Here is a 27,976-nt window from a genome sequence, read left to right as displayed (position 1 = left end):
ACATATTTCTGAACTTTTAGCTCACTTTTTTTCCCTTCTACATGAGATAATAGCTAGTATGTATGGAATCTTGTGTCTAAACAAGGTAATTATGACTTTTTGTTTCACAGTTTTGACTTTTGAGTTCTAAAACAACTTTAACTTTACTTCAGAATTCAGAGATAATTTAACATACACCCTTACACCCCGCACCCTTAATTGTGAGTTTAAAGTGTTTATTTAGCTAGCGTACATTGTTTTTTTTTAGGTGAACTACTATTTTGTGCTAAGTTAATCCACCAAAATATGGTTTTGTTATTCTTCAATGTCTGAGCATCTGCTTTTGTGTTTGGTGTGGCGGTGCTTCTCTTTTGGCATCAGTTTGACGCTTCAGCCACAATATTCTTAACCTTGCCCTTCTTACCAGTAGTTTGCAATAATGGAATGATGTGCAAAAAGAAAGCTCCGCCCCCTTCCTCAATATTCCGTTTCAGTTGAACGTACTTTAACTGTTAACATACTGAAATAAAAGTCTCTCAGCAACTTCCGGTTTATGGTGACTTGAAATATAACGTTAGAATTGTGACTCTCAAGAAACGTACACATATTCAAGAAAACGTTTAGTTATTTATGCTACATCGCAATTGCCCTTCTAAATAATTATGACTCTCTTTTTCACTTAAATGTCCAGAATTGTGTTAAAAATTCAGCATTAAAAGAAAAGTCCGAACTGTGAGAAGTCACAATGACCTTATTATGTATGTAATCTAACAGGCCACTTGTAAACGCAAGTTTCTAATCAGCCAATCACATGGCAGCAACTGTGTGATGAAAAAGAGAAAATATCTAGTAAGTGGCAGTTCTGTGGGCACAAATGCTTTGTTGATGCCAGAGGTCAGAGAAGAATGGCCAGACTGGTTCCAGCTGATAGAAAGGCAACAGTAACTTACAGTAAACCACTTGTTACAACCGAGGTCTGCAGAAGAGCATCGTGCACAACACGTCCAACCTTGAGGCAGATGGGCTACAGCAGCAGAAGACCACACCGGGTGCCACTCCTGTCAGCTTAGGTCAGAAAACTGAGGTTACAATTCATAAAGGCAATATTTGACAATAGAAGATTTAACGACAATAGATTTAAGATTTAAGACAATATAAAAAAAAACATTTCTTTTGTTAAACACGAAAAAACTTCCATAGTAAGAAACTAAAACTAGGGAAGTTGATAGGTGCCAACAACCAACATACTTCAAAATATCATTTTTTGTGTTGAACAGAAGAAACTCGTAAAGGTTTAGAAGGACATGAGGGAGAATAAATGATGAGGTAATTTTCATTCTTGGGTAAACTATCCCTTTAAGAGGAAACACTTGAGGCCTTTGAGGTGTACTACGTTCATAAATATACATTTATCATATCTCAAAAACATAACAATTTAGGCCAAACTCAATGCTAATGTAACCTTTCAGACTGACTGAGAAACGTCCAGTATGCCATGAATCAAATGCTAAGCCATAAAATAAAAAAAATATATATCATATCATAATGTATAAAATAACTTAACAAAATAATCAACACACAGTGCAAACATCAAAAAGTAACTTTGTAAGGGCTTAAACAAAATCATGGTCATTAAACAAATCCTACATTATTTTCAAAGCCTTTATATAGGAGGCAAAATTGACAGAGTCAAATTGAGGAGCTGTTTTTTTTTTTTTTCATTTATAAATGAAACATTTTAGTAAAATAAGTAAAGAATTTTCAGTCAGGTAATCATTTTTGTTGTTCAGATGTACTCCAAATTGTCTCGACAAATATATACAACGAAATCCATTGTTTAATCCAGTTGCCCATGTCAAACCAATAAGGTTAAACCAAATTACAACGAAGAATCATATAAAACTTCAAATGATGTACTTAGGAGGCTGAAATGTGAAGCACCCCTCCCAAAGTCACATGACTGCAGTTCCACGACTCACCTGAGAGATCGCTGTCGAGTGGAAGACACATTCATACACACACAAACACACACACATACATTTACTCGGGATTTACACTGAGAACAAGCAGGCAGACGGCAGGGAACAGCCCCGACGTCCCTTTCCTCGTCCTTTCGAGTATTTCACAGAGCCAAATGCCCGGTCCGACCCAAGCTCTGTCCCCCAATGGAGAGAACAACAACGACATCATTCCGGACAACAACGGCACCAACATCATTCCCTACAGAAAGAACACAGTGCGGGGAGAGCGCGCCTACAGGTACACCGCTGCTATTACCATCCGCCGGCCGCTTACAAAGAAAACCAGCGCTTTATCCGAGCTTCAATCAATGCATTTAGCCTAAAACATCACAATCGGGCCGTTTTAATCCATGCATTCCCAAAGCCACTCACATTATGCCTGCGTTCTATCCAACAGAGGGGCTTTTCCTGTGGCAGCTATGGCGTTTCCCCCGATGGTGCACCCCTTAAAAATCATATTAAACGCTTTTTGGCGTATGCTTTCATTCTTTGGGCGTTTTCTCCAAATGTTTGTCGAATAATTTAGGATGGATACGTGCTGGGATGTCCGCTGACAGGCTGCTTTCCCAGGTTTTGACAGTGCATGGCCTGTATGTATGTTCACTAAGCAGTCAGCCATTGCGTACTCTAATTCATTCCATCTCATCCCCAAATATGTGTGAAGATTAACTGCGTGTCGTGCGTAATAGCGGCTGATACCCTCTGGATGTGTGAAAAATGTGATTGCATGCGTTTTGGGGGTCTTGAAACATGTTTTGGGTTGATGGCTTTTGTTGACACTGATTTTGTTGGCTGCTGCTTTCCCTCCCCCTTCATTCCAGCATCTCACTAAACTGTTTATCTTTCCTGCTAAATTTAGATGAATCTGCTATTTAAGCACAACGCTAATGTCTGCTGTGTTTAAGCTTATTAAAGTCATGAGAAATTATTAGGGAGGAAGATTTGTCATCCTGAAGGGATTTTAAGGGAGCCTTATATAAGAGATGTGGCTTTTCCTTTGAGGAACTCAGCTCATTATTGAAGTGAGGAGAGGATGTTCTGGGAATTCATAAGGAATGGGGTTGATCTTTTAATTGGCAGTGATTTAAAACGGACTTAATTTGGTTGATTTCATTAGGTTATTTTCTTATACATGTTGTGCAGTGCTGTTTATAATCCAATATTGAACCGATAGAAATGTATTGCATAAGAATATATACAAAACAATCTTACAAGTGGTGGCACACAAGATTTGGTGGATTATTAACCCTAATTTTCTTGCCACAAAGTTTCCGCTCATTAAAGTTGTGCGTAAAAAAGTGAATTGTAAGTAATATGATGTGAAAGACTGATGCGTTTACATTGTATTTGTCCATGTGTGTGTGAAAACGTAATATTCTGTAGGGAATTTAGGGATTGTATAAGGCCATTTGGTGATTTGTATCACACAACAAAAGTGGTGGCACAAAGGATTTGTTGTATTATTAACTCCAATTGTCTTGCCACAAAGTTTCCACCCAATAAAATTGTGCTTGGAAAGAATACAGAAAAATGTAATTGAAGTAACCGTACCATTATCTGCCCCAAAAATTGTAGTTCAAGTAGAGTAAAAGTATATGTTGTAAAAAGTAGGCCTTTTAAATGGGAGTTGTGAGTATTACGATGTGATGCGTTTTACATTGCATTTGTGCGTGTGTGTGTGTGTGTGAAAACGTAATATTCTGTAGGGAATTTAGTGATTAAGGTTATTTGGTAATTTTATTTTGCACAACAAAAGTGGTGGCACTTAAGATTTTTTGTATTATTGACATAATTTTCTTACCACAAAGTTTCCACTCACTAAAATTAGTGTTTTGAGCAGTGGCGAAAAGAGTACTGAACAATTTTACACAAGTAAAAGTATCATTACTTGCCCTAAAATGTAGTGTAAGTAGAGTAAAAGTATATGTTGTTAATATTACTCAAAGAATTAGTAAAAAGTAGGCCTTTTAAATCAGAGTAGTGAGTATTACGATGTGATGCGTTTACATTGCATTTGTGCATGTGTGTGTGAAAACGTAATATTCTGTAGGGAATTTAGTGATTGAGGCCAGGTGATTTTTTTAGCACAACAAAAGTGGTAGCACTAAAGATTTGTTGCATTATTAACCCAAATTTTCTTACCACAAAGTTTCCACTCATTAAAATTAGTGTTTTGTGCTGTGGTGAAAAGAGTACAGAACAATCATACACAAGTAAAAGTACCATTACTTATTGCCCTAAAATGTAGTGTAAGTAGAGTACAAGTATCTGTTGTAAATATTACTCAAAGTATACGTAAAAAGTAGGCCTTTTAAAAGTGTGTATTGATTATTACAATGTGAAAGATTGATGCGTTTACATTGTATTTGTGCATGTGTGTGTGTGTGTAAACGTAATATTCTGTAGGGAATTTAGTGATTGTTTAAGGCTATTTGGTGATTTTAGTCCTCATAGGCTTGGGCGGTAATATGATATACCGTTGGATCTAAAAAATAGCAACGGTATCAGTTTCAATACCATTATACCATCATACAAAACAATGCACTTATATTGACCTTATTCTCCGCCGACAAGTGGGCGCTGCCATTTGAATCTTTTTGGCTCGAGACTTCCGGTCTCATTCACTTCCATTCATTTTTAGACATTAAAAACTGCTCATTACGCTGCTTGATGTTGCAATTTGATATTTTCTTTATCATATTATTCTACTTGGTCTATATAGTCATGCAAACATTTGTTTGTAGAGCAAGTAGTTTGACCGTTTTCTGCCGGTTATTATTCTTAGTAATTTCTCCCATAGGCGACTGAATCAGAAGTTCTAAGACAATCGCGAAAACAGGCGCACTTCCGCATTTTAGAATAAGGTCAATAGGAGACAAGGATTAAATATAATTTATTTAATGGGGACGAGGCAATTTGCAAATTGTGCTACAAAAAGATGACCGCGAGAGATGGATATACCTCAAACCTATGGTGGTGTTTACGGTAGGCACAAGCCTAACGTTTGGTGATGCTGTCTGAGCCTTACGCCATCATTTTTTTCACGCACAAAACTATACTAAGGTAAAATAGGGAGGAGGTTTGACAGTATCTGGGTGGTATTTGGATACCGCCCAAACCTACCATATACAGTTGATAACTTCATCATCTAAACAGTCTCTCGGTCATTACATGTTTGCGCAATTTGATTATTTGGGAATCATAGGACTTATTATTCTACGTAGCCAATCAAATATAAAAAAGAATAAAAAATAAAGTAGTGACTGCTGATTGAAGGAAAATAGGAGTAAAAGTACTGATACAGTTCTTAAAATGTACTCCAGTGAAAGGAAAAGTACACAACTAACAAATTGAAGTGGATAAAACAATGAAGTTATCCCCCAAAAAGAATCTCAAGAATTGTTGTTTCAGCTTATTTTAAATAAGTAGTTTGAAAAAGCAGCAACAACTCATGTTTCAAGTGTACAATTCCTGAGAAAAACTACTCATTTAGAGTAATCTGAGTGTTTTTAATTTGCCACTTTTCACCGCTGGGTTTGTGCCAAACTAAGTTCTGCTTTAAATCCTATTGTCAGATTTTAAAGGGCACTGACTTTAGCATAAAACAACAAAGCTCATATCTAAAACAATTTATCCTCTAAAACAAATGTATTGTTACTACAGTTTAAACAATGACCATATTTCTGCACATAAAAAATTCAGCCCGTATTGATTTGCCTAAAATATTAGTATTGACTTGGGGCGGGGAAAGTGGGATGGACAACCCTAAGTGCACAATTCTGGATGAGAACTAACACAAAACACAACTCAAGATTTCTCTGTATGTATATATCTCCATTTACATGGCCGTTACCTGTAGTAGACATCAGTATCGTGTTACACTGTGTTTACAGATGAACCCTGCTATGCAAATCGCTTTTAGAGAGTGAAGTCGGTAATATGTAAATACTGGCTCTTTGGTTGGATCAGTTTTGTTTGTATTAACATATTAAAAACCAAAATAATTTAGCAATTTCATAGTTTTATAGATTTAAAGTGGCCCATTTTGATTTTATCGTATTTGATTTCATTTTCACAGATTGACGTAAAGTAAAAGTGCAGGATTATTTCCTTAAGAAAGAAGTGATTCTTTCTGGCTGATACAAGTCATCAGGAACTTTAGTTTTACTTCTTGTAAAAGCCCAGTGTAGGTTTATAAACATTGACCCTCAAACACTGTGGTTGTAACTGAGACTGGAGGAGTTTGTGTTGTCAACATTTTGATAAGAATTAGGTTTTTTTTTCTGTGCTGCCACTGCAAATCAATTTTACCCCACATGACTTGTGCTAAATGATTTTCACAGGGTTTCTCACTTGTTTCTCTTTCATTGATTATTACACATTTATTAGACTTATGTAATGAAAATAGTTTAGAATAGTAAAGGGCCGTTAACACAAAACAACTTTTTCCTTTCTAATGTGCTACTTTACTACTATTTTTCTATGTCAAAGCAAGCAACACCTGCTCAAAAATTCGTTTAATACTTTTATTTATGTTTAATGTTTTATGTTTCCACATAGAAAGTCACGGCATATTTAAGAAAATTATAACCAATGAATAAACCAATCACCATGTGCACTATTACAAGCAATTCTGACACAAAACCCCCTTCATTACATCCATCATTATAAATCAAATTTAATAAATTAAAAAAATTTATCAAAATAATCTGTCGTAAACCATATACAACATTTGATAATGCTGCATCATTTAATCCACCAGGGGCCTCATGTACGAAGACTTGCGTGGAAATCATACTAAAACATTGCATACGCATAAAGCTGTAAATGTGCGTACGCAGAAAAAGTTCAGATGTATGAAACACTGCGTACGCCGAATCTCACGCATATTCTTTTGTACATCTGAATGAACGTGAAACTGAGCGCAACATGCACGAGCGCAAAACCCCTCCCTGCCTCCTCCCCCGTATGAATATGCTAATGACTCTACTTTGGCACAACCCAATGAAAAAACAAATTCCAAAAGCAAGCAAGAAAAGAAACTTTGAACAGAATGTGAATTGGAGGTGCTGCTTTCGGAGGTAGACCGGAGAAAAGTGGTGTTATTTGCAAGTTTGTTCTCCGGAATTAACAACAAAAGAAAAAAATAGAGTGGGAGAGTTTAGCTGATGCGGTTAACACAGTTGGGTCTGAACATCGCACTGAGTGAATTAAAAAAGAAATGGTGTGATTTATAGGTGTAAAATGTTGCAGCACCCTTAACAGTCTCAGTGGCGCAGCTCGTAAAACGCTTGTCAACATGTTTTGACACGTTCGAGCATGAACTCAATTCGAATCCAGCGTCTGATGAACTCATTCTTTTTCCCCCCCCGCTACATATAAGATTTTCAGATATTCCTCCTGACAGAATTGGTGTAACTGAGTCAGATTTGTAGGCGGCCTTGCTCGCACATCATGACGTTTCCATCAACCGTTTTTTTTATGCACGTATCCAAAATGTGCATAAAAATAGGTGGATGGAAGCGTAGCTAATGTCAACCCTAAAGCAATGGACCAACTAGCAGAACTTAGAGACGGGGCAAGTGTTGGGAGTAGGGTTGTCAAAAGTATCGAGTTCAGTACCAATCGGCACTTACATTTTTTAATGTAAATTTCATTCGTACATTTGTGCGCTGTTGAGCAATCACAGCTGATTGGTAGCTGAACTGACATATAAAAACACTATAAATGAGGACTTTTCCCTCAATCCCCGGGTCTGAATCATAGGTCTGAATGCAGACTCAGTGCAGATGTGTCTAAATGTGAACAAACTCCTGATACAAGACAACGTCAGCCATTCTCCAATTCTCGTACTGATCTCCCGACAAAAATGCTTGCTGGACACAGGGAAAAACAAGCATCCTCCCCCGCCCCCAAAAAATAACCTCGTGGATCATGGAAACAAATGCATACGACCCTTCATGAACGGTTAAATACTGTGTGCCGTGGGGTCTGCCTTCACTTCGGAAAGCACTTGCAGTCATGGATAATTAAGGATAAGAAAACTCTACTATGAATAATAATGAGAAACCGACACGTCATCTTTGCACATGCAGTTTTGCGCTACGTCGCTGATTTTGATCCAGTCCCAAAAATCATTTTAAACCCGGAAGCAGAAACTACCTGACAAAAGCTCAAAATTATCCAGTTTTCCCCACAATTTAAGCTGACAGGTGCTAACATTGTCTTAACTGATGCTCAACGCACAAATCTGTTAAAGTCTCAAAACAAGTACTCGAGGGTTTCGTGAACCTTTAAGCAGCTGATATTCATTTACACAGAGGAAGGGCAGAGGGCTGCTGAAGAACTATTAAGAGATTTCAGCTACTGTCTGGGCTTTCACTGCCTTTCTACACCTCCCTTTCTTCATGTGTTCAATACCTTTCCCTACATAATTTCATTTTATTATGCGTAGCTTCATTTGTATTCTGAAAAGATTTGTTTTGGTTACATATATGGATTACTGTGAGTGTTATTAACATCCGCCTAAAGTTTCAAGTTAACAGCACTTTTATAAATGTTTTCTGAGAAAAATAGAGATGTGTTCCATACTTGTATTCCTCACTGTATATTGCATATACTATCATCGTAATAAAGCTAATATTGTGTGATATATTGTGCAGTCTTATTAATGCTGACGTGTCTGCTCCACAGCTGGGGGATGGCGGTCAACGTTTACTCTACCTCAATCACCCAGGAGACGATGAGCAGGCATGACATCACAGCCTGGGTCAACGATCTGCTCTGTCTAAACTACACTAAAGTGGAGCAGCTGTCGTCAGGTATGTGAAGCTCCAGACTTAAACCAGCGCTGATGCTCATTAGACACAAAGCAATAATCCCGCAGGATTTACACCAGGGCTTCTGCTCGCTGATCATCTGCTCTGCTGTAGAGCTGCTGCTGTACCTTTGAGGATTGCTGTGACATAAATGCACTTGTTTGTTTGTCTGGTCCGTAAAGCAGATGTCAATTATGAACCTGGGAATCAAGTTACGTGTAGCGCAGTTATTATCATATTACTAAACATGGGCCACACTTTACAGGATAGTGTTGTTGGTATTTTCAAAAATGTATTTTCGAAAATAATTTTAAGTTGTAAGACATATATCGCAATGAAAATCAAATGTTTTTAATGTAAAATGTTTTCTTTATTTCTTTATTTATGGATTTATCTACTTTTATTTTTTATGTATCTATTTATTATTTATCTATATATTTATTTATTTATCTTTATTATTTATTTATTAATTATTTATTTTTATGTGTATTCATTTATCTTTTTTATTTTTTAAATATATGTATTTATCTATGTATTATTTATGTATCTTTCATTATTTATGTATTTATTTATTTTTTATTTATCCATTTATTTATTTATCATTTATTTATCTATCTAACTATTTCATTTATTTATTTAATTATTTATTCCTTGTTTATCTATTTATTTATTTATCTATCTGTTTATTTATCCATTTATTTATTCATTATATTCATTATTTATCGATTTATTTATTTTTTTATCTATTTATTTATTCATTTATTTATCTTTTTTATTTATCTGTGTTTATTTATTTATTATTTATTTATCTATTTTCAGTTAATTTCTTTAAATATTTATTTATCTGTGTATTTAAATATTTATTATTTATCTATCTATTTATCTATTCATTTATTAATCTATGTATTCTATTATCTATTTTATTTATTTTTATGTATTTATTTATTTATTTATTATTTATCTATTAATTCATTTATCTATTTTTTAATATGTTTATTTATCTATGTGTTTATTTATTTATCTATTTTTTATTTATTAATTAATTAATTTATCTATTTATTTAATATTTATTCATATATTCATTTATCTATTATTTATCTCTGTATTCCTTTTTCTATTTTTAATCATTTTAAAAATATATTTATTTCATTATTTATTGTTTTTATTTGTTAATCTGTGTTTATCTATTTATGTATGTATTTATTTATTTATTTATCTGTGTTTAATTTATTTTTCTATTTATCTATTTATTTATTTATTTATTTATTTTTTATGTATTTTTTATTTTGTGTCATATTTTCTTTAATTATAAAGTAGTTGTTGTTGTTGTTATACAAAATGTTTTTATCTATTTTAATCTTTCCATGAAGTTACCAAGTTGCTGACGTGGCAATAAACAAGCACAAACAAATTAATAATAAAAAAAAAAACAGGACAGTCCCATTAGTTAACATTAATCACTTTGATTGAATATTTGCTTTAAAATGATCAATTTCCTAAGCTATTCTTAAAAATTTCATAAAATGAGTTTTAAAAACACAATTCTGTTGGTATTGTTGGAATTGTTGGTATCATTTCATTGTCTCAGGTCAGTTCAATTATTATTAACACAAACTTTAGTTAATACATATAATTACCAAGTAGTTAAATAAAAGTGTTAGACTCTAACAAAGACATCTTAAAAGAAATTGTGGACATAATCTTTGGTTTTAATGATGTATTCACAGCTTACACATTTTTTTAAATTAGCATTTGAGCTATTCAATTACACAACAACATTTTAGGAGGGTGAAAACAAGTTTTGAGGTCTTCTTTTGAATGCAATACTTTAGTATATAGTGTAAATTTGAAAAAGATTAAGTTATTGTATTTTAAGTTATTGTTAACTAATGGAATCTTCAGTCTTGACCATTTCTGCATGCCTAAATACACTGAGACATGGCTGATTAGAAATTTGCATTAACAAGCAGTTGGACAGGTGTACCTAATAAAGCGGCTGGTGAGTGTATATTCTAACAAAATATTTTGCCAGCTCCAAAATAATTGTAAAAAATAAAATAATTTGTATGCTGGGCACCATCTGTGTTACTCATTATTACTACCAAAACATATTCATTTGTACACCATGATATATAAACTGGTTGTTTTTAATTAGCTGCTTATTGTGATTGTGTAAAGGATTGGTATCAGTTCCACCAGTTTCTGTATTAATGATGAATCTAATAATCGTCAGCCAGGGAACAGTGGATGTGTGTGTGTGTGTGTAAACACTTGTGTGGTTCAGCATGACATCACACTGTGCCTTAATTTAGTTGAGCCCGAGCACAGGTCTAAGCAGAGGTATTTAAAGACACTCGGAGACACTGAATATCCTCTGGAAGCCGTCCAGAATACATCGATTTACATGACGCTGTGTACTTGCATCCTCCGAGTCAAATGGATCTCCCTTTAAGTGCCCTTGTTTTATTTCCTCTGATTGAGCAGATTAGATCTACTTCACTGTAAATTAGGCTGGAACTCAATCTGTCCTGAAGATCTTCTTGATGTTAGTGTGTTCAGGGTTTCTGCTGCGTGCTAAATTTCTAAATCATACTTTTAGGCCCTTAAAATGAATTTCAAACTCAAGTATTTTATGTTACAATGACAAAATTGTTATTTGGATTTATAATTTTTTAAAGGTGAAAAGCAGTTCGGTCTCATTAAAAAAAATGGTATGTATTGTCAAAAAAGTGGCTAATTTGTTTGAATTCATATAGGGTTTTTTTCATACAAAAATATAAGATTTTTGAAAGTAGGCGCAGGGTGTCTGCAAGGTCTTAAAGTCTTAAAATGTCTTTGATTTCAAGGACAAAATTTTAGGCCTTAAAGTCTTAATTTCAGTGAATGAAATATTGAGTTGTAGGTCTTAAACCATTTTAAACAGGTCTTTATTTTCCTCTGTCCAGGTAAAGCTACCCTATCCGGCTAACATCTAATCACCAATAATCCATCTCAAAACTTTTATTTTTTATTGCAAAGAGATACAATTCATAAGAGCTATTTTACATTTTTACAAATTACTTCATCTCTGTGCATTGTTTTCCAGGAGCGGCGTACTGTCAGTTCATGGACATGCTGTTTCCCGGCTGTATCAGTCTTAAGAAGGTGAAATTCCAGGCCAAGCTGGAGCATGAATACATCCACAACTTCAAGCTCCTGCAGGCCTCCTTCAAGAGGATGAATGTTGATAAGGTGAGCCGACATCAGGGTATTTTCCTCATCCTTTGCTTTAGACATGTGCAGATAATCAGTAAGACAGAGATTATGAACATGCATGATGTTGTTATTGTGGACACTTCAAAATACAGTGAATTATTATTTATTATTCAGTCTTATAGAAGGTCTTTTAAGAATATTGTATTGTTAGTGATGTTTGTCACAGCACTAAAAAGACTTAAAAAGGCTATTCATTTTCAAATATTACGATTTTTATGTTAATCTGACGTTAATTGATATAGTTCAGAATTTTTATTAAGGCTTATTTTTTTATTAAAGGAATAGTTTATTAAAAATTTGAAAATTACTATTGATTTTTAAATTTATGCTGCTGTCGTTTCTCTTAATTTTACCTCTATGTTTTTATAATTTACTCTGTATTAAGCCTGATTTATACTTCTTTTACAAGATTTTACTGATTTATACTTCTTTTTGTATAAAGCCTGATTTATACAAGTGACCGGCGTAACCCACGGCGCATGCAACGCGCGTGGCTGTGCATTAATACCTCTGCGCGCTGTCTCTGTTGGTCTGCATTAACACTTCCGAAACGCTAGTGGGCAGTGAGGTGTAAATGTTCCTCTGTGTCGAGTTTCTTCGCTGCTTTTTTGCGTTTCCTGAACACTTCCTGGATGTACAAGTGGCTCAAACTCGCTCATTTTGAGACCGGAACCGGCGGACGTGCAACAACTTTAACTATGAGGTAAACACAAAACAAAACTTTACATCCGGAGCTCCTTCACGGGACTCCACACTTGTAAACAATCACTCCATCAGGCTCGCGCCATTCGCGTGGCTCTTGGTCCCGCCCAGACTCATCAGCGCTCCCAAGCCGACCAATCACAGAGCTTACGCTACGCGTCGTTGCGACGTGTAGTTACATTTTTTGAGAGGTGCACGTCAGCGATGCCGACGGCGAAGAGCTATGCGTCAGCGCCGTAGCATACGCCGGCGTTTGACGCAAAAGTATAAATCAGCCTTTATACTCTGTCTTATGTATAGCTCTTTGGTCAGTCTTGTGGCTGTTTTTAAATGTGCTTTATAAATAAATGTACTTTGACTTGAACCAAATATACTGCAAGTTAAAATTAGGGTTGGGTACCAAAACTATGAATTGTTTCGAATTGTAGCACCGGTACATTTGTAACCGGTATGTACCGGACCCAGTCAGCATACGAATTTCGGTGCCTAATTTCAGTGCTACTGGTGCTGCGACAAGGACATAAGAAGCATCATGGGGTGCATCAAAGACACACATAGATACGTGTTGTCACACCATCTCTTAATTTTAATTCTAAACAACTTTGAGGAAAATGGACAGGCGATATCGGGCGTTTGTTCTTAATGCTTAACGGACGTACGCTACGCACACAGTACATCGCATTCGTTGAGCGAGAGCGACTCTCTTCAGATCAACACGGATGATCGCGTTCATCAAATTTGCTCAAACTAAGTGTTCTAAAGCGTATTTTACAAGCAAGGATTCTGACACAGCAATGTGAAGCAGATGCTTTACGGAAGTTACGTTTAAGGGGGAAACACGTCAAACTTAATGACACATTTGAGGGCGCATGGAATCAACTTAAAGGCAGAGGAATGCGCTCTGAAAGCTTGCGACATCATCTGGCACTTTCAATAAATACGTTCATGGACACCAATGCTCTGATTTTAATAGGATTAAGACAGTACTCTGATTAAGAGTCTAGACTACAATGTAAACAGTGATTTTTGATTAACTTGTAGGACCACAGACACCTGCGTTACAAAATGCGGAGGTTTTTTCCTTTCCATTCAATGTGCGGCATCAAATTTCATTAAAAGAGCCCTCTTCCACTAGTCCTTACTTAATGCTCGCATCAAATACCTGTTTGTCATGGGGGCATGAATGAAATGTTCCTGAATGAAAGTAAAACTGCAGTTAAAGTAGAAAAATTAAAAATGAAACGCCTGAAGTTACATGAAACTGGAGGAAACGTGGATACCGTTCTGACGCAATGACGTTAATCGATCTATGTACTATAACATGTTGGACGGGATCATGAAAGGAACATTCAAAAAGCAAATTATGTAAACACCTTTATCATATTATTGTCTTATTCAGATTAAGGAAAATCATTAGATTACTGATATCCATGTAAGCATAGTCACAAGCCCCAATCCTAGAAAAAAGGAGTTCAGTATTTTGATGACAGCCTTTCCACAGGTTAGTAGCTAGCTAACGTAATTTCATAATGCAAATCTTCAATTCATGCTAACCAACAAATGATCAATGGAAATATATGAATGTAATTCAAATAGCGAAATTTGAATTGATGTTTACTTTAAACTTGAATTATATTGTTCTATTCAGATAATTTTTTGTCAAATAAAAGATTTTTCTAGTCATCCACCATCATTTTGTGGCTTAAAAGTATCGGTTCAGGCACCGTTTTGGCATTGGTACTGTTTTAAAATGATCAGTTTAGCACCGGTATCGAAATAATACCAAACTATACCCAACCCTAGTTAAAATGTCACCAATATTACCAGTTGAAACCTAAAGTTGCAATGAGGTCTTCGAATATATATGGAAAGTCTTAAAAGGGTAATGAATTTCACTCTCTGATTCCTGTATTTGAGCAATTCTATACAAATGGCAGCCAAAATTTAAGTTTTCGCCAAATTTCAAAGTTATTTTGTATAAGCTTGTATTTTATAGTACTGCAAAAATACTCAAACATGTCTCTGTCAGTGTTTTCAAACAATTATATTTGATTTACCAAAGTCACACAAGTGCCAATTTTACATCTGTCACCTCAATAAAGAAGAGACGTCACATCCATAACCAAGCTTTTTCCTCATAAATGCAAAAATGTCAAATAAAATAAAAGAAATCTTGTTTGTTTTATAGTGAGCAACTCTAATCTTTTGATTGGCATTGTTTCTTTTGGGTTGTGCAGTTTAATTCACACAATTTCTACAAAGTACAGTAAACTCGCAGACTTTTTTGTTACATCCATAAAACATGTTCATTTCCCTCCTTTGAATCATAAAAAATGTTGACAGATTGACATTTTTCGGATCCTATATCTCTGTGGTTAGGTGTTTTGGAAAACATAAATAATGTTTCAATATAATGTTAACACATACTTGCTGTGTGAATTTATGTTTTCTGTTTTTACTGCAAATGTCACATCCATGACGCTGGAATTGCTCATATAACCTGCTTTCAGATTATCCCCGTAGAGAAGCTCGTCAAGGGGCGATTTCAAGACAACCTTGACTTCATTCAGTGGTTCAAGAAGTTCTTTGATGCAAATTATGATGGTAAAGAGTACGACCCGGTGGAGGCCAGACAGGGACAGGACGCCATTCCCCCTCCAGACCCTGGCGAGCAGATCTTCAACCTGCCAAAGAAATCCCACCACGCCGCCAGCTCTCCCACCGCAGGTCTGTTCACCAGCTTAAACGCATCATCTATTATAATCAAGGGTGTAAAATACTGTCATTAAAGGGACCGTTCACCCAAAGATGGAAATTCTGTCATCATCTTCTCATCCCCCGTTTGTTTCAAACCTGTTTGAGTTTGTTTCTTCTGTTGAACACAAAGGAAGATACTTTGAAGAATGTTGGAAAGCCATTGACTTTCATAGTACTTTTGCTCCTACTATAGATGTCAGTGGCAATCTTTTTAAAACGTGCATTAGAATATTTTGTGTTGTCCAACAGAAGCAAAAAAAATTATGAATGGTGAGAATTTTTTACTTGTTTATTTATTTATTTATTTAAATGGCTAAATGTAAAATTATTTATTTATTTTAGTTAAATTTTTTTTTTATGTAATTTTAATTTTAATTTTGATTTTTTTTTTTTTTTTTTTTTTTTTTTTTTTGGTGAACTAAACTTTTAAGGATTGTTTTTAGGGAATTATACTAAACTCAATTACAAGACAAACTGGCTAATTTGGCGATTACATATATATCTGGAAAAGAAAATGATTATTTTTACCTCCTTACATAAGTTTTGCTTACATTGTACATTTTTTTCTTTTTCTATGATTTCTTCCATCTAATGAACATTAAAATTGGTAAATGTGCCTGCTTAGCATGCCCATAACTAGGCCCACACGGAATCTGCGCGCACAGAATTCCGCAGATTTTCCACAGAATTCCGCAGAATTCTGTAAATTTTTAGCCCATCATTAATTCTGTTTATTTACTTGAGTAAATGTGTAAATCTGTATTTATTCAGTTTTTATTCAGTAATTTATTACTTTTTATTTCATATATTAAGGTTTTAGTTATGATACTCCTCTGGATACCCCCAAAATAATTCTGCAGAAATCCGCAGATTTTTACCAAAATTCTTTGCAGAAATAGCTAAAAATGTCCGCAGATTCCGTCTGGCCCTGCCCATAACCAGTAACCTGTTTTTAAATGGCATTGTTTCTGCTTGTTATAAAGCTATTAAAAAAAAACCTAAGAGAGCGCTTAATATTTTTTGATTTATAGTTATGTGTTTGAGTAAAATGTCAAATGTGATTTTTGCTTTATTCTGTAAGCTAATATACAGTTGAAGTCAGAAGTATTAGCCCCCTTAAATGTTTTTTTTCTAAATAATTCCTTAACAATGTTTAACAGAGCAAGGAAATTTCCACAGTATGTCTGTAATATTTTTTCTTCTGGAAAGTCTTATTTGTTTTATTTCGGCTAGAATAAAAGCAGTTTTAAATTTTTAAAACACCATTCTAAGGACAAAATTATTAGCCCCTTTAAAGCAAATATTTTTTATTTCGATCGTCCTAGTCGTTGTTGTAGTCGTCGTCGTAGTAGTCATCGTCGTAGAAGTAGTCATCGTTGTTGTCTTCGTAATAGTAGAATTCTCGTCGTCGTTGTAGTAATACCAATAGTAGTAGTCGTGGTCGTTGTAGTCATCGTCGTCGTAGTAGTAGTCTATGTAATAGTAATGTTGTATGTAATGTATATGTTGTAGTAATAGTAGTAGTCGTCTTCGTAATTGTAGTAGTAGTAGTTGTTGTCGTAGTCATTGTAGTCAGTGTCGTCGTTATAATTGCAGTAGTAGTCGTCATAGTAGTACTCATCGTTGTAGTTGTAGTAGTATTAGTAGTAATCGTCGTTGTAGTAGTAGTCGTAGTAGTAGTTGTCATAGTAGTAGAAGTAGTATTAGTAGTAGTTATCGTTGTTGTAGTAGTCGTCTTCATAGTAGTAGAATCGTCGTCATCGTCGTAGTAGTAATAATTGTCGTAGTGGTAGTCATCATCGTTGTAGTAATAGTCATCGTTGTAGTAATGGTCGTCATCGTCATCGTAGTAATAGTCCTTGTAGTAGTGGTAGTAGTTGTCGTAGAATAATATAATAAAAGTGTAGTGTAGGAAATATTGAGTACAACTTTCACTCAGTGTCTATACTTTTACATGTGTATCATTTTTGAGAATCAGGTCACTTTTTACACCGCTGGAATTAATCAGCTCTCATTGTGTCTTCTACTAAACTCTGAGCATCATGGCATTGGTTAACTTGTGTGCAGGAGCTACTCGATCAACCAGTTCCACCCCTAAATCCTCCACTTCCACCTCCACCTCCACCTCTCGGCCCTCCTCTGCCAAAAAGCTCCCGGTGATGTCGGCGACACCCGCGAAGGGCGAGAAAGAGCTGGAAGCCCAAGTAACACAACTAAACGAACAGGTGGACTCCACTAACATTATTAACGCTATTAAAAGCTTTGAATAGCGAGGCTGAGAAAAGAAAGGCTGAACGAGACGGATAACTTTAGAAGACATTTGTCTGAGTTGATGTTTTTTAGCCTTTATGCTTGTATATAAACCTACTTGGCATTACATTGTGGGCCTCTAGTCAGCATCTTGTGTGCTGTTTTTCTTCCTAGACATTTATTTGTCATAAGAGTGCTTCCTGTGATGCTGTAAGGATCTCTGAATATTTTTGTGATGTCATCGGGATGTGTTATGAAATATGCTCATGTGTTCATGGGAACTTTATCATTTATAACTTTGTCATTTAGACGTGCATGTGTTTTGTTTTCATGGTTATGTTGTTTAGAAGCATGTAAATGATCCTTAATCTGCTTTTAATGTGTATGTGTGTGTCTCCCCGCTGCCGCAGATGAACACGTTAAAACTGGCACTTGAAGGAGTGGAGAAGGAGAGGGATTTCTACTTCGGGAAGCTGCGGGAAGTGGAGCTGTTGTGTCAGGAGCAGGGCCAAGACAACGGACCCTTCGTCGAGAGACTCATGGAGGTGCTGTACTCCGCAGACGACCAGGTCAGAGCCACACAACAGCAGTGTTTTTAATTTCAGCACACACTTTATCATAGATTTTGTATTATTTCAAATTATTATTATTATTTTTGCATTAAGTTTATTTTATTGTTTCTTTTACTAAATTATCACTATTTTTATTATTATTATTTTTGTTGTTGTTATTTATTAATATTATTATTTTATAAATTTTGTTATATATTTTTGCTGTTTTTATAAGCGCCAAATTATTTATTTATTTATTTATTTATTTATTTATTTATTTATTTATTTATTTATATTTTAAATATGCCTCCTTGTTCTATTTAATAAGCATCACACTAATTATTTTTTATTTTTTTTACAGATTCTAAATTTTTTATGTATATATCTTTTTTTACAAACACCACACTTTATTTTTTAGTTATCTAATTATTTTATTTTATTTTTTTAGAGATTTTAAATATTTTATATATATATTTTAGATATTTTTACCTTCTTGCTCTTTTTTTTTATAAACACCACACTTTATTTATTTATTAATCTTTTTGTTTTTATAGATTTGAAATATTTTGTATTTTTTTATAAATTGTTGCCACCTTGCTCTTTTTTTATTAGCACCACACTTTTATTTATTTTTTAAGATTTTAAATATTTTATATACATGTTTGTTTTTGCCACCATGCTTTTTTATAAGCAACACACTTTATTTATGTATTTATTTATTAATCTATTTATTATTATTTTCTTGAGAGATTTTAAATATTATTTATATTTTTTGCCGCCTTGCTCTTTTTTTTATAAGCACCACACTATTTATTTATTTATTTGTATTTTAAATATGTCTCCTTTTTCTATTTAACAAGCATCACATCTTTTATTTATTTATTTATTTATTTATTTATTTATTATATATTTTAAATATTGTATATATTTTTATATTTTTTGCCTTCTTGCTCTTTTTTTTATAAGCATCACACCATTTATTTATTTGTATTTTAAATGTGTCTCCTTTTTCTATTTAATAAGCATCACATCTTTTATTTATTTATTTATTTATGTGTTATATATTTAAAATATTGTACATATTTTGATATTTTTTGCCTTCTTGCTCTTTTTTATTAGCACCTAACTTTTTTTTAATTTATATTTTAAATGTGCCTGCTTGTTCTATTTAATAAGCGTCACCCCATTAGCTAATTTATTTATTTATAGTTTTCTATGTATATCTTGCTTTTAATTTATTTTCACATATTCTCATCAAATGTCATCGCTGTTATTATTTATTTAAATATGATGCTGTTTTAAAATGCGCAGTTGCATGTTTACCCTGAAGTCTACATTCACCGTCTATCTGACAACGAATTATGACCATTAAAATAATGTCTATAAATGTCAGTGTAGTAGATTTTGCACACTTCTAAACAAGTCATATCTATTTGTTTGTTTTTTGGTGTTGCTGATCAGGAGGCGGGCGGAGAGGAGCACGAGGCTCCGGCTCAGGAGGAGGACGTTCCAGACGACACACAGGACGAATACTGAACACACATACACACACACAAACACACTGCTTCAGCTTCATTCTCTCAGACTCACAACGGTTCAATTCTCAGTTGCTCTCATCATGAAGGAGTGAGAGATCAGTCGGCCGAACTCTCAAACCCGTCTTTTGTGTTGGTCGGTTCATTTTGCAGCCCTGTTCGATCGCATCATGACTATTCTCAACATCAGCTTAAATGGTGAATGTTGTTTGTGTGAATCCTGTGACGACAGCAATGCATTGGGTTTTTAGTACACCTGCTGGTGTTTCCTCCAGCTGGTTTTCATCTCAACTACACATTATCTATAGGAACACATCACTTTTTTAATGAAAATAGGCTCATTTTATTAATCCACTGGAGTTAAAGAGTTAAGTTTGACCATTTGTAAGCCATTTAGTTGATCTTTAAGTCTGGCGGGAGCACTTTTAGCTTAGCTTAGCTTAGCATAGATCATTGATTCAAATTAGACCGTTAGCATCTCACTCAAAAATGACCAAAGAGTTTTGAAAGTTTTCTTATTTAAAGCTTGACTCTGTAGTGACATTGTGCACTGCATAATAACATTCGTCCTACTGCAAAGTTTCATTATTACAGAATCAGAGTATGCTACTTGCATTGCTAGCGCCGACGTTCAAATCCCGCTTCTACCACCAGGACAGAAATCAACAGCGCAGCAAGGTTTTTATGTATGTTGCCAGATTAAAGTAAAAAATGCTTTGAGATTGAAATGTTTGGTCAATTGTGTGAGGTGATGAGCTTCATACAAGATCTGGAAACCTGACAAAAAGTAACCAAATAGGGCCATACATATTATGAGAAATGAATTCAATTCAATTCACCTTTATTTGTATAGTGCTGTTACAATGTAGATGTGTCTGAGCCTCGGACATTATCAGGAAGGCTATTGCAGAGTTTAGGAGCCATAAATGAGAAAGCTCGACCTCCTTTACTCAACTTTGCTACTCTAGGTACTACCTGAAGCCCTGAGTTTTGAGATCTGAAAGAGCGAGCTGGATTGTAGCGAGACAGAAGGTTGGTTAGATAAACAGGAGCTAGATTATTTAAAGCTTTATAGGCAAGAAGCAATATTTCAAATTCAATACGAAACTTAACAGGCAGCCAGTGTAAGGAGGATAAAATTGGGGTGATATGGTCAAATAGGCGGATGGCGTGAGATGGGTGTGAAGGAACTCCCCTAAAAATGAGAGTGTCTGGAGGCACGGTCATATCAGTCCAAGTTTAAATAGTAAAAAAAAGTATTTAAATTCTTTAGTCATTTTTGAGATGCTAATGGTCTAATCCGATTCAATAAATTATGCTAAGCTAAGTTAAAGGTCTTCCACGGTACTCGGAGACCAGCTGAATAGATTCACATATGGTAAAAACAATCTGTTTACCTCTTTGAGCCTATTTCCAAAACAAGTGTAGTGTTCCTTTAAGGAAGGGGTGTCCAAACTCAGTCCTGGAGGGCCAGCGTCTAGCATAGTTTAGCTCCAACCTTAATCACTGAAACCTGAGCCAGGTAATAAGCTCTTACTTGGCTTACTTGAAATGTCCTGGCAGGTGTTTTGAGGCAGGTTGGAGCTAATCATACGTTCACACTGAAAGCGGGGGGAGCGTCAAAGTAGCCGGAAGTCATTCATTTTCAATGAGAGCCGGCTGATATGCAGCAATGGCCCCTTTAAATACGAGATCAGAGTAGTGAATTTTGATGCTCTCGCCGCCGGAGCTCAAGGCAGACATCGTTGTCGCCAGGGCGGCCAGAGCGACCTCGGACGCTCTCACCAGTTTCGGTGTGAATGCACAGTAAGCTCTTAAAGACACCATCCCTCCAGGACTGAGTTTGGACATCCCTGCTTTAAGTAGAATTGACTTTCTTCCTATTGCTTAAGCTGGTTATGTTCTGAACCTTCAAGTTTTAAATGCAATAAGAGTAGCGCAAAGAGCTATTAAGCTACCATTTGTGAACCGATTGATTACCATGGTAAATTTTGCATTAGACTGTAATGCATATTAGGAAAATAAACCCACGCAGTTCATTTTAGACCGAATATGGTCATTTTTTTAAAAGCCGTTCTCAGTGTTGGATAGGAAGCATTTCATTTGGACTGTGCAACCTGTAACCTGCATCCGTTTTACTTTGTGTACAGTAGGAAAGCACCACAGCCATCATCTTGAGGAACTGATGCTCATTGAAGGTTTTATTTCGCTGTTTGTCCTGAAGCACAGGACAGAAAACCGCATTCTCGTGATCTCCTGATATTCTCCACAGGTCAACGCTTACGTCATTTTATTATTGTGTACAATGGAAAGGAATGTAAACATATGTACTGTTAATAATTATAAATAGACGATGTTTTCTTTTTATTTCCCGTACAGTATCTCCCCTTATGCATTCCCCAAATGTGTTGCATGTTTGCATTTTATTTGTGAATAACTTGACCTGCTTTTTACATATTTAATAAAAAAAGAAGGAAAAAAAACAATAAAACAGATTATGTTAAATGTTTTATTTTGTATGTTTAACTTGCTGTTTAAAAGTCTCTGGAGATATGGATAGACTTGCCCTAATAAAACCCTTTCACTTTCAAAAAGAAGAGGGTATTTGTTTTTATTGTTAAGTTGATGTTAATTTAGACTTAAATGATTCATATTAGCTATAGCATTTACATTTTTGTATTGTTCTATATATTTGATAGTTTATAAAGTAGTTTTTACTGATTTGTATCTTGCTCAAACTCGATTCTAAAGTCTTTTGTAAGATTATAAATGATTAAATGTTCAGATTGTGCCAATTAATCTAAATATACAATCTAAACGCTTTTGAAATGATGTGACAAAATCACTAATTGGCAGATTATGTTGTAAGCATTGGGTGTGTACAGTAACAGAAAGAATATTTTTTTCTTCTGGAGAAAGTCTTATTTGTTTTATTTCGGCTAGAATAAAAGTAGTTTTTATTTTTTCAAAAAACATTTTTGGGACAAAATGATTAGCCCCTTTAAGCTCATTTTTTTGCTCATTCTACAGAACAAACCTTCATTATACAATAACTTGCCTAATTACCCTAACCTGCCTAGTTCACCTTATTAACAATGCTAAGCCTTTAAATGTCACTTTAAGCTGTATAGAAGTGTCTTGAAAAATATCTAGTCAAATATTATTTACTGTCATCATGGAAACTATAAAATAAATCAGTTATTAGAAATGAGTTATTAAAACTATTATGTTTAGAAAATGCTGAAACAATCTTCCCTCCATTAAACAGAAATTGGGAAAAAAAATAAACAGGGGCTAATAATACAGGGGGTTAATAATTCTGACTTCAACTGTATATATGTATATATATATATATATATATATATATATATATATATATATATATATATATATATATATATATATATATATATATATAAAGAGTTTAGATTTTTTTCTTATTAAATTAGCATTTTTTTTTTTACAACTCTTGTGTGTTGGCTCAGTAATTTCACATCTTGACGGATAAGTTCTTTTCGTTGCCTTTTAAGTGAAATAACTGAACATGAACTAGGGGTTGAGAAAATTTTTCATTTTAGGAGAACATTTCAGATGGCATTTAGAAGATTTTGCTTCTGAACTCTTCGTGTGTGTGTGTGTGTGTGTGTGTACAGTTGAAGTCAGAATTATTAGCCCCTTCAAATTTTTTTTCTTCTTTTTTAAATATTTTCCAAATGATGTTTAACAGAGCAAGGACATTTTCACAGTATGTCTGATAATATTTTTTTCTGCTGGAGAAAGTCTTATTTGTTTTATTTCGTCTAGAATAAAAGCAGTATTTATTTTTTAAAAACCATTTTAGGGACAAAATTTAGCCCCTTTAAGTTATATTTTTTCTCGTTAATCTACAGAACAAACCATCGATATATACAATAACTTGCCTAATTACCCTAACCTGCCTAATTAACCTTAAGCCTTTTAATGTCCCTTTAAGCTGTATAGAAGTGTCTTGAAAAATATTTAGTAAAATAATATGTGCTGTCATCATGGCAAAGATAAAATAAATCAGTTATTAAAAATGAAATATTAAAACTATTATGATCATAAATGTGTTGAAAAAAATCTTCTCTCCGTTAAACAGAAATTGGGGGAAAAATAAACAAGCGGCCTAATAATAATAATAATCAGGGGGGATAATAATTCTGACTTCAACTGTATATATATATATATATATATATATATATATATATATATATATATATATATATATATATATATTTCCCTATTTCATAGAAGTTTATTGATTTTTAATGTTTATATAAAATAAGACAAAAATGAAACATTAATAAATCTATTTTTTCATATATATATATATATATATATATATATATATATATATATATATATATATATATATATATATATATATATAAACATTAAATCTTCCTGGAAAAGCAAAAAAGTTGGAGGGGTAATTAAAAAATCTGCATTTATGGATGAAATAATTTGCCAAAGTCACAATTATGTTAACCAAAAATTCTGATTTTTGACAAAATGATAAATATTTTACAGTTTTAAAATCAAAATTAGGTATTTACATACTTTAATTTTAAACAAACAGAAATGTCATCCCAGTGCTTTTTTGAAAATTTGCATAAATGAAACATCCAATGACTGTCTGCTTCACACAAGGTACAAACTTTACAATCCATATTAAATCTATGCCTGAGGAACTCAATACAGGGATAAATATTGTGAATAAATTTGAACTGAATTTCTTTTGCTGGAAAAGAGAGAAATCTTGTTCAAATTCGAACCACCTTCTCTTCAGGAATATCAAAAACAAGAAGTCTCTTAAGGGAAAAGCTGTGTATTTAGTTACTTTCTTAAACTCTGATTATTACAGCTTTGTCTTGTAAAATTAATACCAGAAGTAATTAGATTACCAAATCTTGTTATTAGTAGTATTTTATATATAAAATTTATCATTTGAATTTCTACAGGGTCTCTATTATTAGTAGTTTTTATGTATTAATGTTGGTAGGAGGTGGCAGGTAGTGCTGTCGCCTCACAGCAAGAAGATGCTGAGCTCAGCTGGGTCAGTAGCGTTTCTGTGTGGAGTTTGCATGGTCTCCCCCTGTTGGCGTGGGTCTCATCCGGGTGCTCCGGTTTCCACCACAGTCCAAACACTGCGCTATAGGTGAACTGGGTAACGTAAGCTAAATTTTCCGTAATCTATGACTGTGAATGAGGGTGTATGGGTTTTTCCCCAGTGTTGGGTTGCAGCTGGAAGGGCGTCCGCTGCGTAAAACAAATGCTGGATAAGTTGGCGGTTCATTCCGCTGTGGCGACCCCTGATGAATAAAGGGACTAAAAGCCGAAAAGAAAACGAATGAATGTTGGTAGGCCTAATAGTGCTCAGTCTGACCGCCAGGTGTCAGTAACGTGCAGCATCACAAATCAAATGAGCGGGAGAGACAAACCGAAGAAGAGCCTGTCCGTACGTTTTTTAAGTGTAACTACATTACAATGTAAACAGTGATAATTTAATTAGAAAGTAAATCCCGTTAGAGAAGACAAACAGTCTTAAAACGTTTGCTTAACATCATGGGGAAGGTAAGCGACCGGCAAACACCCTGTAAAGAGACTTTCTCAAACTTTGTATGTGTTTCGAGATGTTTAAGTGAACCACTTGAATGATTTATTCATCGTCAGTTCATTTCTGAGTGTTATAATGGAGACCCTGTGGAAATAGAAATATAAATTAACTAGCGACATTCTGATTCTAGAGTCTATATCTGACGTTTGTCAGTTTTAGAGAGCTTGTGGAATTGAGATTTATGGGAAAATAAACAATAAAATCAATAAATAGTAATCAAACAAGTTATTAAATGAAAAAGTCATGAACATATGTAAGGTTAAGCATGAGTTCTTATGTTCTTTAGATATCTTTATTTCTGTAAAACTCCTTTATTTTTATGACAAGTGCAGATGTCATTGTTTATACTGAGATATTATTTTAGAAACCCACTTGAACAAACCCTAAACACACTGCCTAATATATTAACAGCAATGATAATAAACATGACAAGAACAACAAAAAAAAACAATAACAGAAAATAACAGCATGTATGTATGTATGTATGTTTGTATGTATGTATATATATATATATATATATATATATATATATATATATATATATATATATATATATATAGCTTAAGGGGGCTAATAAATTTGACCTTAAAATGGTTCTTAAAAAATTAAAAACTGCTTTTATTCTAGCCGAAATAAAACAAATCAGACTTTCTCCAGAAGACAAAATATTATCAGACATACTGTGAAAATTTCCTTGCTCCGTTAAACACCATTTGGGAAATATAAAAAAAAAAAAAATCAAAGGGGGACTAATAATTTTGACTTTAACTATATACACAGACACACACACAATCGTAGGCTTGCATAGATTATGTATGAGGGTCACGACTGAATTTGTTACACACATGCACACACACAAAACCAATGCTAATATTTTATATTATAACATGTTGTTAGACATTTATAGGATAAAGTAATATTAGCATTTTACTCAAACACACACATACAGTACAAACTCGTTTTTATGTGAATTGTGGGGACATTTCATAGGTGTAATTGTCTTTTAATATATTGCAAACTGAATTTTTTATCACCCTGGCCCACACCTAACCATACCCCTTACTGAAAAATCTGCATTTTTTAACTTAAAAACCTCATTCTGTATGATATATAATATAAACCTTTAAAAAAATGGGCACATGGGCTATGTCCTCATATTTCACTTTCTCCTGTACCACCTGTGTCATGCCCATACACATTTGTGTCCTAATATGCCACAAACTCAAGTGCTCTCCTAATGTTTCTACATCTGTGTTTGCGTATATATTTCATGTTTATACGTATGTGGTTTCAGCGTAAGAAAACCCTGGACATGAGGTGTGTGTTATTCCCAGATGATGTGAAGAGTACTTTCGGAAAAGGAGGAAAAGCCAGAACGTCCACTCCTGCCTCAAAGTCATGGGAGAGATGTGGAGACAGTTTTCTGGACAGCGCCGTCATCCATGTGTGTTACACTAATACTTAATAACTAATACCGGTAACACTTTGCAATAAGAGTATGTGAATAATTATGTACTTATATGTAAATGTTACTTCGTTATGAACTAATGATAAGTTAAGGCATGCGCTTAATAATAAGAATGTGCCCCTCCAAGTAAAGTCATGACATAGATATACGTTAACAGATCATGAGTTCCTGTTAGTTACATTTAGGTTAAACCAAAGTGTTAATTAATGCATTAATATGGCGGCACGGTGGCTCAGTGGTTAGCACTGTTGACTCATAGTATGAAGGTCACTGTTTCTAATCCCGGCTGGGCCAGTTGGCATTTCTGTGTGGAGTTTGCATGTTCTCCCCATGTTGGCGTGGGTTTCCTCTGGGTGCTTCAGTTTCTGCAAGACATGCGCTATAGGGGAATTGAATAAACTAAATTGTCCGTAGTGTACTTGAGTGTGTTTTCCAATACATGGTTGCAGCTGGAAGGGCATCTGCTGTGTAAAACATGCTGGAATAGTTGGCGGTTCATTCCGCTGTGGCGAGCCCTCAAATAGAGACGAAAAATCGAAAAAAACCTTGAGTGAACCAGTCTCAGTTGGGCACGACCATTTTAATTTCTCCGCTGGCCAAAAGTCTTGTGCAGAGCGTCAGTCACCGTGGTGGAGGCTGGAAGATGGCCTCAGCGAAGACTCGTCTGTCCCTGGAGCGTCACTGGAATCAGACTCATGTTCTCCACTCCCCATGACCATCAGCGCAGCAGCAGCTTAGGATATGGCCTGGTCCCGGATATGGAAGCCTTGGGATCATCACGTCGCTGGTCTTGGATCCAATCAGTGACTCCGCATAATCTGAGGACTTAATTAATGTAATGATTAATGTAATCCTCCTCTAACCAACAGTGGGTCTGGAGTTTGGGAACACTTTAGTTTCCCTGTAAGTTATAAGGGTGATGGCAAGGGAGTGGTGAAAAAAAAAGACATCTGCTATGACAGCTATTTTAGCAGTAATATTTGAGCATGTCAACTCATTTAC

General features: G+C 34.5%; 2 protein-coding genes across 13 annotated transcripts in view; both read left to right on the top strand.

Annotated features, from left to right (window-relative positions):
- mapre2 (microtubule-associated protein, RP/EB family, member 2) overlaps nucleotides 1–22,462 on the top strand; it is a 28,415-nt gene extending 5,953 nt beyond the window's left edge. Inside the window, exons 1-8 of one of the 11 annotated variants that reach the window (XR_012399143.1) lie at nucleotides 1,979–2,238; nucleotides 8,694–8,821; nucleotides 11,904–12,049; nucleotides 15,286–15,502; nucleotides 17,600–17,757; nucleotides 18,193–18,351; nucleotides 19,795–20,090; nucleotides 21,704–22,462. Coding sequence is in view for 3 of the 11 variants with exons in the window: in NM_001109702.1 (NP_001103172.1) it covers nucleotides 2,114–2,238; nucleotides 8,694–8,821; nucleotides 11,904–12,049; nucleotides 15,286–15,502; nucleotides 17,600–17,757; nucleotides 18,193–18,351; nucleotides 19,795–19,853; nucleotides 21,720–21,759 (1,032 nt within the window). In the remaining 8 variants the exon portion in view is untranslated. 11 annotated transcript variants of the gene reach the window in all.
- A 2,857-nt stretch (nucleotides 22,463–25,319) lies between these two features.
- spidr (scaffold protein involved in DNA repair) overlaps nucleotides 25,320–27,976 on the top strand; it is a 130,873-nt gene continuing 128,216 nt past the window's right edge. For both annotated transcript variants that reach the window (XR_012399512.1, XM_073941013.1), the window contains exons 1-2: nucleotides 25,320–25,463; nucleotides 26,801–26,950. Coding sequence is in view for 1 of the 2 variants with exons in the window: in XM_073941013.1 (XP_073797114.1) it covers nucleotides 25,455–25,463; nucleotides 26,801–26,950 (159 nt within the window). In the remaining variant the exon portion in view is untranslated. The remainder of the gene's footprint in view (nucleotides 25,464–26,800; nucleotides 26,951–27,976) is intronic.

The sequence above is a fragment of the Danio rerio genome, chromosome 24, assembly GCF_049306965.1.
Source record: "Danio rerio strain Tuebingen ecotype United States chromosome 24, GRCz12tu, whole genome shotgun sequence".
In the NCBI taxonomy this organism is placed as follows: domain Eukaryota; kingdom Metazoa; phylum Chordata; class Actinopteri; order Cypriniformes; family Danionidae; genus Danio; species Danio rerio.
The sequence above is the reverse complement of the archived record's forward strand: the minus strand, read 5'-3'. Positions and strand labels throughout refer to the sequence as shown.